Here is an 11,623-nt window from a genome sequence, read left to right as displayed (position 1 = left end):
GATGACGACGATGTTATCGAAGAGGACTTCCATGGCGAGTAAATGTCGAACCAGCCTAGCTTGTTATTGTTATGAAGTATCAACTGCCCCCTTTGTCCAATGCTAACAGTCCTTACGTGCCTTCTACAACAAGCTGGAAGCATTCAAACGTGACCTGAATGACTTTGTTCGCAGCCCATGCTCCTCTAACATAATTCGATCCGCTTGACTAACCGACGAATCGTTCTTTCGGTAGAGTCCATGCTTGCGCCTCTTGACAAGCGTGGCTTTGAGAAGGCCCAGCCATTGAGTTTACACATACAGCTCTCAAAATCGCAGCCTTGCCCTTCCAACTCTGAAAGAATCTCAGTGGGATGCCAAAGGGAATGCGATAGTGTCTCAAGCAATCGAAGCTCACACGAGCTTTTCCAATGTGCCGGCCGCCTCTTGTATCACAACTTTTTCTACTTCCGTAGCAATATCCCGCCTTGTTGTCAGCTTTGTCTTTAGGTCCGTCGGCAACGATGTCATGGGCTTCGTCGATATCGTGCGTCACATCCATTAATTCGCCACACCTGTCGTCGCGATGCACCGAGTCAGATGCGATCGACACTGGACGGTCATCCAGAGCTGCCGCCCGTTCGTACGCTGGGGCGGTTGCGACGAGGGTGTACGATCGCACCTTGGCCCTCTCTTTGCTTTCGATTGTGGGCACAGTCGACAATAAGGTGGACGTCGAGGCGACCGCTGCGCAGGAGGGCGTCCTCGAGTTGGTCCCGACAGTTGGTCGTCACGGCAGTTCCGTTGCTGCCCCTGACGCCGTCGAGCGCATTCAACAGCCCCAAGCACACCAAGGGTGACTGGTCTTCCTGGTTCATCAGGTGTTTGTCAAACCTCGTGCCAATGCCTTCGACTTCACTTGCCCTTCCTCTGTCCCCGTTCGGTGTATCTCGTCCGTCTTGCTTGGGAGAAGTCGAGGGTTCGGCCTCGTTCATGGACATGTTGCCGGTGCCAGGGATACAGAAACAAAATGTTTATCCCGTGTGTGGCGTAGAATTCTCGGTGGTGGGGCTGCCAAAGTTGCCGAGGTCGAACATGAGTTTGGCCATCACTCGAACGTGGCACCACGGTCTCGGTCAGTCGAGCACGGGCCTTGTGACATTGCACCCTTCGGCGGTAGCTAGAGTGTCGGCGACAATCGCGTCGGCAAACGATCGAATTCGCTCCTGATGTCGGTAGCCCGAGGCAAACATGACGACGTTCTCCAGCAGCTCGTGTGATGGGCTACGTATTTCAGACTTGGGGAAAAGGCCATATCGCCGTGGGCAGGCACCCCATCGGCATGACGAGGACGATACATCAAGTGGTCGTCGCGAGGAAAATGGATGCGCACGATCGTTGACATTCCCATCAACAATGGTTGATGCTGCTTCGAATCCCTTCTGCCACGAACGACGTCTTCCGTTGTGTGCATTGCTTTGCTTCATGCAAATCCAACTCACCCCTGCGCTGGTTTCGGCCACTCAACACAATCTTCGATACGACTCTCTATAACTTTACAGTCCTGGCTTGACCACGACAGGCAGTCCGTAGCAAACTGCCGCGAGTCCATTCAAGCAGGGCAGCTTGCACTCGTCCCGGGCATTCGCCAGCGCCTGGCATAGCGACGCGTCCGTGTTGAACCAGGTCTCGAGCAAAGCAAGACTGAGGCGGTCCAAGTCTCGGTCGGTTACGTCCCATAACATCCCGACGACCGCCGGACTCTTGGCTTCTAGATAGCTGGCCAGCATACCCTCCGGCTCGTACAAGCCAAACGGAGTGAGCCTCGCACTGCTGCACCCCATGAGAAGGGCGACGGGGCATTTCGTCAGGTGCTCCACAACCTGCCTCCCAATGTATCGCTCGCCCGAACCATGGCCGCAGTACAGGAACACATCCTTTGCAAATATCGACGCTGCATCGGACGGATCGTCGCACGTGCTCCACTGCCACTCGGTCCGACCTCGTGTGAGGATCGGGTGCAAAAACGTTGCCGTGTTCAGCAGATCTCCGCCAGGATTGACTATGTAGTGCACAGATTGTCTCGAGACCGACCATGAGACGCCATCGAACAGCGGGGCCATCGAATGCAGCCGCGACACCGGAAACCCTGGCGGAAACAGCCCTTCCCACGGAAACCCATGCAAATTCGTGGACAGTAGCGTCAAGCCGGGAGGGACCGCCATCGTGGCAGACTGACGAGGGAGACTCTGAGACGTCCACGGCACGCCGCAGAATTTGAGCCCTTCCTTGACCTAATTCGCCCAACGAAGGTCAACGAGGACAGAGGGAGGTGTCGCAAATGTTGTACCAAATCTTCGTGGACTAAATGGGTGGCGTATGTGTACATAAGCGACGAGATAATCTCTTGGTGCATCGGAGACAATGCCGGGTGCCGCTTGAAGATGGCAGCGATGGAGGTTTCCACGTCAATTGGTAAAGGATTCGGGCGAGGAATGAGGAGGCATCGATAAAAGGACAGGTGAGCCTGTCCAAACTTAGTGTCACTCATATTGCCACAGCGAGTGGGAAACACAACTGCATTTACCAAAGCTTTGTCCACCAAGAGCTTGAGCTGACCGTCCAGATGCACGCGCTGCTTCCACCACTGCTTCTTTTGGCTCGACGTCCACGTTGCAGCTTCCTCGGCCGTATGCCCAGACAGCGTGTCTCTATCATCAAAGTGAATCCATCGGGACAACGATCGAGCAATCGACTCACTTGGAGCGTTCTATCACGAGGGCGGTTGCTTTCATGAACTTGTCGATGGCGAAGCCAGGCAGGACCACCGTGACAGGGCTCGCCCCATTGTTCTACCCACCATCGCATCATCCTGCGCGACCTGCATGGGCATACGCAGTGCGAGAGGGCTCACCTGAATACGATGCACGATCAAATCGGAGTCGTTGCATTTCTTCAGCACGAGAACATTCCAATCTGACGGGACCGCAGACGAGGTCCAGCGCTTTTGAAACGACGTCGTGTCATGCACGATGCCCGATGCCGACGACGGCATGCCAGACAAAAGCCAGCTCATCCGCCACTGAATTTGGACGTGCATGGCAGGGTCTTCGATGTACTTCAAGCTCTCCAAACAAGTCAAAACGTACTCGATGCAGAACGGATGGTGATGAATGCTGCGTTTGGTTTCGGCGAACAGCCCGTACGCTTCTTGGAGGGAGTGCATGCTCTGGGAGAGCGCTTCTCGCGTGCGCCTTCGTCGCAGTGCGTGACTCAATGTCTGCATGGCGAGTCTCGAATCGACCCGTGTGAGACTTAGTTTGGTAGCTTTTTGTGACGCCAGGACTGGATCGGGCATGTTGAGCGCCAATTTCCGATACACGAGGGCGAGGATATCCTGGAACTTGGGGTACATCGGAACGCTCTTGGTCTTGGCTTTCTTGTACGCGTGAGTAGCGAGCGACACTGTCCTTGCCAGTGTGTGCACGTCGCCATGCAGGATATCCTCGAAGCAACTCTGCTTCAAGTGGTACGATTCGTTGACGGGATTGGCGCGCAATTGGCTCAACTCGGCGTCTGCTTCGCCCAAAAGGCCTTGGTTCAACGCAAACTCGATCGAAAGACACGATATTTGCCGCGACGCGGGCAACATGTCTAGCTTTTTCGTCAGATTTTGGAGGTATTGCAGGTACAGGAGCGCTCTACGAAACCATGCTGCTTGGATCCGAGGTCGGGTTCAAGGGGGAGAGTACTTGTTCCGGGACGTGGCCATGTACACCTTAGCGAGGTGCTGCAAGTTGTACAAAACGGTCGCGAACGCGTGGAATTCGTCGAGGTGGACGAGTTGCAAGTACATCTTGGACGGGTCGTCGGGCTCGACAAGGCATTCCTGCAGTCCCAACGCATATGCATGTTGGTACGACTCCTTGCACAATTGCTTCCATCTCGATTCAGCGAGAACGTAGTCGCCGCTGTTGAGCGCGTCATGCGCCGCTTCGACTTGGTCGGACTTGGGAATTTCCTGGCATAAAGAGGACATTAAAACGTCGAGCGCGATGACGAACTCACGTAGAGGTCTGTCACGCCCAGGAGGGTTGCCCCCGCTTGCAACACCACGTCTGGTTGGTCGTAGTCCTTCCATATCAAATACAAAGCCTCTACGGCGTCGAAGTATTGGAGGGGGAGGCACGCGTATCTGGCGACGAGATGCTGCTCAACTAGAAGGACCCACTTGTCGCGGGAGCAGGGGCATCCTTGGATCAGCGTGTGGTACGTGTCCATGAGCGCTTGGGGGTTCCTCTCGGTGAAATACTCTGCCAGCGCCACGGCTTTGCGTCGTCGAAAACTAGATCGATCGACGATTTCCCACAATGCAAGGCCATACTTTAACGTCGACACGGCGCTGTCGGAGCATTGTTGTTTTCGGCATTGCACCAGCCACACCGACTCGACTTGGTGGGCAATTAAAGGCGCTATGTCAGCGTGATGCGGCTCCATGGCGGAGGATTGGAGAGATCTGCATCCGATCGATGGCGTGACATTGAATAGGAGTTGGGTGAACTTATCCAGGGCGACATGACCGTGAGACACCCCAATTTCCCACGCATGGACCGCCATGGCCCACTCGAGCAGTTTCTGATGGGCGAGACCCAAGAGCAAGTAGCACTTGGGGAAATGTGGGGATAGCACGGAGCACCAGTCCACAACCGCCTTGTACAACCCCATTTTGAACCACTTCATCGCAATAAGATGCCAGTCGCGTTCAGCGATTTCGGCAAACGCAGGGTCCCTCACGTAGGAAACACCGCGATGGAGGTGGGTCAGGGCGTCAGCTGGAAAGTCTTGGCATGCTCGAATGAGCAAGCGGAGGTAGAGCAGTTGCTGGGCTGGCGGCTGATTGAGATCTCGCGACCACTCGAACAATTGGTTGTATCTGGCGAGGGATACGAGAGAGTCGAAGATCGATTCAAAGGAACAACAACTTACAATGCGGGAAGAGTCGGACAAATGTCAATCACCTTTTTGGCATTTCGAAAAGCCAGAGGAATTAACGTGGAGGGCAACTTGAGCGGCAAAACGAGCGTGGAGGGCCACTTCTCCGTCAGTTGGGAGCCCAGCATGTCCAAAAGCGAAGGATGTGGACACTCAGCGCGCAGAAGGTCAAGAGTTTGGTGGAGAAGGGAGCGGTTGATGCAATTGTTGACCCAGTGCTCGAGCCACAAGAAAACGGACAACCAGTGCTCTAATGGCGCCTACGAAAAGCGTCGGGGGATGCCCAAGATTCGTCATGAGCAGTACCGCCGGCGACACTTGATGCAATTGCTTCAGGCTCTGAGCAAAATCGCAGTACAACGCGTCTTGCTTGGCTTGCGAATATTTTTCGTACAGCATAGCGGCTTTGTACATCTCGTTTTAATCCAAGTCAGGCTCGTAGTCTACGAATTTCGAGATGTTGTGTACCTGCTGGACGAAAACCCACCAGGTCGAATTCGCGTGCACAAGACATCGCAGCCCTTCCTTCCGCAGGTGGTAGACGATGGACGGTGATGTGATTGAGCTGGCATGCTTCCAAATGATGCGGTAGCACGAGTCCCAAGTGATCTTTGTCATAGATGCTCGCGGAAGTGATAGAGGGAGGAGATGAGTATGCTCCTGCATATTGAGCTGAACTTGAAGACACACCAGCACCACTTTTTCGAGGAACGGCGTCAGCGGACTTTGGTCATTTAGGCGCTTCGATACGTTACCCCACTCAATCGTGGTGTCGTGGCCGCTAGGAATGAACTTTAGGCTCGCGAGGCATTCACACATGTGATGCCACACAAGCGACCGCCCGAGGGAGTTGTTCGTGTCGTTTGTTTGAGGGATTGCGTCCAGCAACTTCTTGGCAAGTTGCAAATGCATCGTTTCCCATGTAAATGGCTGCTTGAAGGTCACCACGTCGCGGTTGAGGTTGAGAACAAGAAGACTTGCAAGCAGAAGTGACGGAAGGTCTTCGTTTTTCAGGGCGAGCTGGAATCCTTGAAGGCACAAGCTCGGAGACTTGGAGATGGGGACTGGCGTCGGGATACGTTGTCGATGGTCTTTAGACGGAACCAGCCGCTCCAGGAAGTGTGCATGGACCGTAAGAGTCTTTGGTGACGGATGCATGGAAACGAACAACTCCAGGGCTTGCAACGTGTGCGGCTTGGACGAGTCATCTCCCTCGAGCTTCCTCAGAGATTTCACCACGGCTTCCATCTTGGTCACCGAGTCTGCGTGGGAAATTCAAACAATTCCGGATAATTCCACTTGATTTATCCGGTTAGGCTCAACTCTCCGGTTGACTATCCCGTATCCGAAATTTTTCCACATCAAGCTTTCGAACACTTGTTTTCACGCTCCTTTTTTCAGACCGTCATGACACTGGTTCTCGAGCGCGAGTATGATGCCCAGTGCGCTCTTTCCGAATTGGGAAAGAAAGCGCTTCGATGCCGCAGGCGCCTTCTTGACCGATCCAGTCATGCCCTCCTTCGAAGGAATCCCCAGTTGTACAATTTTATCCAATTATATGCATATGCAATGCTCTTGTCCAATGGTTCGGCTTTCTTCAGCATAAATTAAGCATTTTCGATTTGTATTGGCTAATATTGGAGCAGACAACCCCATGCGACATTACTCAGGTTGAGGAAACGAACCTGATCACTGCAGTTCGAACGCTATGGTGGTTTACACGCGGGCCTTCCTTGGGTCCTAAGCTGTGGCTTGAGTTATATATGCACGCTGTTGCTGCTTCGCTTGGATGCTTGGTGATCAATGGCCGAGACGTAGGCTTCTAGAGTTGGCACGGGGCTCTTTTGCTCTCTGCGTAAGACTTGCGATGCCCACTTGCGTTCAGTGTATTCACACAGCTACGTTCATACGGTTCGCATTCTCCCCATTGCCTCCAAGCACGCGACCGACATACCTCTTTGATGTCCCGGCACGACCACGTTGCAGTCGTGGCCGCGAGTTGATGCAAGTCATTGTTGCTCAGTTGTTTGGCATACCTAGCATATTTGTCAGGCGCATCAACGACCGACCTCTTTACCGACGAAAGACTGCTTGTCGTGTAGCCAGGTCAGGCAAGTCGTAGCGAATCGTCAAGTTGAATCGGCTCAGCAATGCACTGTCGAGGTCTTGCTTGCGGTTCGTCGCGGCAATCAGTGTCACTACGGCACACAACACACACGGTATGCTTTCAGCACCATCCGAAGAATACCATACCTTTCTGCGACGACGAGAACCCTTCAACCTTTTGAAGCAGGACCGACAAGAGCCGACGGGTCGCTTCATGCATGTTCCCCGTCGATCGGTCGGATGCCAGTGCATCAATCTATTTTGTCGTGATGAATTCTCTGAAATGGGCATGGAGGAGTGACGCACCTCATCGATAAACAAGATGGCGCCGTTTTCGAGCTGGTCGCACGCGTCAAAGATCTTGGCCAGCTTTTGTTCGCTTTCGCCATACCACTTGGACACAATGCTTTCGACAGGAAGGTGAATCAACGGCACCTTTGCTTGCTACGTAGCCCAGCATTCGCAACCACGTCGACATGCTATGTGGAGATGGGTACCGAAGCAATGATCCGCGCAGACAGCGTCTTGCCAGTGCCTGGCGGCCCTTCAAACAGAATTGCCCGAGGTCGGTTTGTCTCGAATCTGGACGTATAAGATTGATGTGGTAAAGGAAATCAGCATAGATCGACGCGCACGGCCACACCGACCTTTCTCGCGTGTGGTTGGCAATGTTTTCGTAAAAACTGGGATTTTGTAGCGCCAAGATGACCGTGTCATCGATTTCTTGCTTTACTTCGTCGTAACCAGCCTGCAAGGATTGCCGTAAATCTTGTCGTGATTGGAATGAAAGTGCGCACCAGAGCATCCCATGTCAGATCCTCTGTTGTGGTCGCATCGTATACGTCGAGACCAAGCTGCTGGAGAGCAGAAATTGCAGCATCGGGAGAAGTTTTCTTAGACGAAGACGATGGAAGCGACAAGAACGCGTGCTTGTACGCCGCCAAGACAGCATCGACTTCCGTGCGGGAGATGGGAAGGTCCTTGAACAACACGAACAAGTTATCCTTAGATTTCGCCGGGAGCCATTGAAACGATCCTGAAGCATCCGTAAAGATGTAGTTGAGAGTATCGTCGGTCCTGGTATTGATGCGAAACATGAACAACATCGAGTCATGGGGGAGTGCGTTCATACGTGGAAGGAACGACTTCAACGGAGATACCAATGTCGCGGAGAAAACGATGGACGGGCGATGTGGACGATGTGGATGGCGACATGAACGACAAACGAACAACGTTGTTCTGGTGGGACACCTGAATGGGCTGAGTCGTGATGTTCGGATGAGACTTGGTAAAATCTTGGCGGAACGCCGCGAGGTTGCGTTTCAGGTACGCAGTGAGCTCAGGTGGTGTCATCTGGTGACGCGCTTCAGATCACGCCTCTTCCACATATACTACCTTGTCGTCACCTTGGCATATCACCGTCGAAGCACTCCATGCGGCTGTCGCGGCCGCCATCGTGGCCTTGCGGACGAACACTCGTTGTCGCCACATTTGGAAATCGGAAATGACCAGGTCTGGTATCCGGATTATCCGGACTTCCAGAAGCACTGTTGAGGGTCTCGGGGTGTTCAACAAGGCCCAAGTTAGGGCGCACCGTGGAGAGGAGAGCTCTCGTGTGTATGACTGAGTGAGCGCGACATCGCAGCGACGTAGCAGCGCTCGCATCTCTCGGTCGTCGCCTTCAACCCAGACGACGATCGTCATGCCGTCCGTTGCATATCCGGCACTGCAATCTACCACGACATTAATTTAAATATTCAATAAAACCTCGATGATTGTATTAATATCCATCGACGTGATTAGAATTCCGAGATAAATTGAATCGCTCACTTTTGGATTTCTCCTCTTCCCGGCGAGACGACGATGAAGCTTGCGCTGGCTCTGCTCTTCCTCATTTTCATCCAAGAAACCACCGGAGCATCAACCTCCTACGACTGCATCAAGGGTAAGGACTTCCTCCATCATGGCGACCTCTCCAACAGCGCAATTGACACCATCGACGAGTGCAAAGCCGCATGCACGTCGGACGACATGTGCAACGCGCTTGCGTTCACCAAAAATCGGTGCTACTTGAAGGTTGTTGCTCAAGACGACGTTCTTACCAAGGTTGTCCATAAGAAGGACGTCGTCACATGCGTTCTGTCAGGTCGGCAAAGCTCCAAGGAGAAACACATCAGGAGAGGTCGATTTCATTAATGCCCGAATTCTTCAACTTCCATCGTCTTTGATGACTACTTTTTCCGTCAAGCGAAGTTGCCGCAGCATCTTCCATAGGATTGGCAACAAATAGGGGCCTCGTCCACCCACGTGCATGTTCATGATTCCAATCGACTGACTGGGGTCCCGTCCAGCGCTCGAGCGACGCGATGCTGTTACTTTCGCGCAGAGGGGGGTTACTGTAAGCCTGCTTTGGTGTGAGTGGTAGCCAGCCCAATTTTCCTTGCTCGTGGTCATTGGATTCCATGACAAAATGCAGCACCGTCGTGTCGACCACAAAGGGCGAGGTCGCCAGATTTGCAAGTGCTTCCCATGGCGACACCATTCTAAAGGAAGAAGGTGGACGTATCTCGAAGGCTGGCAACCCTGCTCATACCACTAACCGCACTCCCAAAGGCCATCTACATTGTCAGTCGAAGTGTCCCCAGGAACTCAACTCGCAAGTATACGCTTGGCCGAGGATAAATTACGCAAAACTGACTACTGTACGGCTGCAGACCTATTCAACGTAGTCATCATCATCGTCATCGTCGTCGTCATCGTCATCGTCGTCATCATCGTCATCGTCGTCATCGTCGTCGTCATCGTCGTCATCATCGTCATCATCGTCGTCATCGTCATCGTCATCGTCTGACTTGGCATCGTGACTCACGACGTCCGATTCATACGGACCATCGTCGTCGACGTCGCTTTCGTAGTACAGCGCGCCGTCTTCGTCGGCACTCAGTGAGTCGGCCAAGCTGTCGGGGACATCGCCATCGAATTGATCTTCATCGAACAATGCGTCATCATCGTCATCATCGTCATCATCGTCATCGTCGTCATCATCGTCATCATCGTCATCATCGTCATCATCGTCATCATCGTCATCATCGTCATCGTCGTCATCGTCGTCATCGTCGTCGTCGGAGGCGGTGAACTTTTCCTTGGCGGCGGCACCCCCTGCCCCACCAGCGTTGGCGCCGCCAGTCAAGGTAACATCAACGCATGTGATGACGTCAGTCTTGTCAACCAAGCGGGATTGACTATCCTGGGTTAGTGTCTTGAGGTAGCAGTTGCCGTCAAAGAGGGCAACCGCAACAGCGTTGCATGCCGGGACTTCAGAGCAAGCCTTCTGGCAGATTTCGGGAGTACCGCCAGGAACGTTGCTGACATCTCCGTGCCCGAAAAAGTCCTTTCCTTCAAAGCACTGGAACGACTTGGGGGCGGCAGCATGGACGGTGGCGGCCACGAAGGCAACGATCAGGGCGAACTTCATCCGATGGAGCGAGAGAGATCTGAAGTGATGCGTTGATGCCGTCTTGGGGCAGTCAAATCACAATTAGACCACACGAAGCAACGACAATACAACCGGAATGATTTGGAACCCGTAAACGATTCAATACAAAATTCAAGGTTATATTTTTGCTTTCATGATATCACCTCGGCCAATGGCGTGCTGCAGTTTTCAGTATTTATATCATTTTTCAACGTTGTTGCACATTTTCCCCAATTCAACAAATAGAATATCCTATGAAATCATTTTTGTCAAACTTTTAAAAAGTAGTTTTGAAAATATGTATTCAAGTATATTAAGATTCAATATATATTATCTTCATTAAAGTATACCTGTGTAGCAATGTGTGCATATTTCAGGGGTTTGGCTGCACGGCGAAAACCCCTAAACCCCTGGCCGCCAAGGTGTACAACGATCGTGGTTGTGTCGTTGTTGACCGTGCGTGCGACAAGACGGCACAACGTTCGCACCAAATCTTTTGGCGGAGCAAGCGCACATGGCCTTGGTGGCGATGGATTCATTCTGCGCTAGTCTTGGTTCGACTCTCCTCTCTGTGTCGGAGCTTGCTGGGGATGCAGTGCAATTGGAAGGGTTGAGAGGCTGTAGATATCGCTGGCTGTCTGAAGCCCATTGCGCTGCGAAACACGAATCCCAAGCGTCGTCGCTGGGGATTCATTTGGTTGAAAGGAACGGAGAAGGTCGCTTAAAGATATCAAGAGGGTCGAGATTGCCTTGGTTACCTGCATTCCTATTCCAACGATGTGGTCAAGCAACTTCAGGCCATGGGCAACTTCGGCGTATATGTAGCTATTGCTATCACATTGGGACTAGTGAATTTTCTGCGCATGGATAGAGCGAGGATCAGTGATTGCAACTGCGACGAAGTGGAGAAGCGACGCCAACTCCTACAAGACGTTCCCAATTGCCACAATCGTTACCATTTGAAAGCTGCCAAATAAATTTCACATTCTGACGGTGACATTGTGTTCTCTAATTATGTATTTGCAGGGTGCTAAAGACCCGTGCAATACGCTGTCTAGTACGCATCGTCGT

At 52.7% G+C, this 11,623-nt stretch overlaps 5 protein-coding genes across 8 annotated transcripts; 2 read left to right on the top strand and 3 right to left on the bottom strand.

The window, feature by feature from the left end:
- Nucleotides 1–1,511: 1,511 nt before the first annotated feature.
- Nucleotides 1,512–6,219, bottom strand: H310_09785 (hypothetical protein; the record flags this gene model as incomplete). Its single annotated transcript, XM_008875947.1, has 10 exons — nt 1,512–2,273; nt 2,330–2,506; nt 2,567–2,690; nt 2,740–2,831; nt 2,894–3,680; nt 3,732–4,000; nt 4,048–4,912; nt 4,966–5,231; nt 5,278–5,385; nt 5,440–6,219. The coding sequence occupies 10 exons, from the start codon at nt 6,217–6,219 to the stop codon at nt 1,536–1,538; spliced, it is 4,206 nt and encodes a 1,401-aa protein (XP_008874169.1). The 3' UTR covers nt 1,512–1,535.
- Nucleotides 6,220–6,528: 309 nt separating this feature from the next.
- On the bottom strand, nt 6,529–8,571 carry H310_09784 (hypothetical protein). Of its 4 annotated transcripts, XM_008875943.1 has the most exons (10): nt 8,473–8,571; nt 8,210–8,430; nt 7,875–8,154; nt 7,725–7,825; nt 7,575–7,659; nt 7,384–7,521; nt 7,225–7,333; nt 7,049–7,169; nt 6,926–7,007; nt 6,529–6,869 (listed from the first exon to the last, which is right to left on the bottom strand). In XM_008875943.1, the coding sequence occupies exons 1-10, from the start codon at nt 8,566–8,568 to the stop codon at nt 6,729–6,731; spliced, it is 1,374 nt and encodes a 457-aa protein (XP_008874165.1). In that variant the 5' UTR covers nt 8,569–8,571; the 3' UTR covers nt 6,529–6,728. The 4 variants fall into 4 exon arrangements, with proteins under 4 accessions (XP_008874165.1, XP_008874166.1, XP_008874167.1 ...); XM_008875944.1 differs by having other exon boundaries at nt 8,210–8,571; XM_008875945.1 differs by having other exon boundaries at nt 7,049–7,333.
- A 343-nt stretch (nt 8,572–8,914) lies between these two features.
- H310_09783 (hypothetical protein) lies at nt 8,915–9,321 on the top strand. Its single transcript, XM_008875942.1, has one exon. It carries the CDS (start codon nt 8,941–8,943, stop codon nt 9,271–9,273), a length of 333 nt encoding a protein of 110 aa, XP_008874164.1. The 5' UTR covers nt 8,915–8,940; the 3' UTR covers nt 9,274–9,321.
- Nucleotides 9,322–9,793: 472 nt separating this feature from the next.
- Nucleotides 9,794–10,601, bottom strand: H310_09782 (hypothetical protein; the record flags this gene model as incomplete). Its single annotated transcript, XM_008875941.1, has 1 exon — nt 9,794–10,601. The coding sequence occupies exon 1, from the start codon at nt 10,550–10,552 to the stop codon at nt 9,794–9,796; it is 759 nt and encodes a 252-aa protein (XP_008874163.1). The 5' UTR covers nt 10,553–10,601.
- Nucleotides 10,602–11,000: 399 nt separating this feature from the next.
- On the top strand, nt 11,001–11,549 carry H310_09781 (hypothetical protein). Its single transcript, XM_008875940.1, has one exon. The coding sequence runs from the start codon at nt 11,067–11,069 to the stop codon at nt 11,421–11,423; it is 357 nt and encodes a 118-aa protein (XP_008874162.1). The 5' UTR covers nt 11,001–11,066; the 3' UTR covers nt 11,424–11,549.
- Nucleotides 11,550–11,623: the final 74 nt, after the last annotated feature.

Source organism: Aphanomyces invadans (genome assembly GCF_000520115.1).
Source record: "Aphanomyces invadans strain NJM9701 unplaced genomic scaffold supercont1.23, whole genome shotgun sequence".
In the NCBI taxonomy this organism is placed as follows: Eukaryota; Oomycota; class Saprolegniomycetes; order Saprolegniales; family Verrucalvaceae; genus Aphanomyces; species Aphanomyces invadans.
The sequence above is the reverse complement of the archived record's forward strand: the minus strand, read 5'-3'. Positions and strand labels throughout refer to the sequence as shown.

Bases quoted from the DNA above. Each gene is read 5' to 3' on its own strand.
- H310_09783 (XM_008875942.1), top strand. From the start codon at position 8,941: ATGAAGCTTGCGCTGGCTCTGCTCTTCCTCATTTTCATCCAAGAAACC.
- H310_09781 (XM_008875940.1), top strand. From the start codon at position 11,067: ATGGCCTTGGTGGCGATGGATTCATTCTGCGCTAGTCTTGGTTCGACT.
- H310_09784 (XM_008875943.1), bottom strand. From the start codon at position 8,568: ATGTGGCGACAACGAGTGTTCGTCCGCAAGGCCACGATGGCGGCCGCG. The intron at 7,660-7,724 runs GTCGGTGTGGCC...TTATACGTCCAG, and splicing joins GCCAACCACACGCGAGAAAG to ATTCGAGACAAACCGACCTC. The intron at 6,870-6,925 runs GTATGTCGGTCG...GTATGAACGTAG, and splicing joins CGTGCCGGGACATCAAAGAG to CTGTGTGAATACACTGAACG.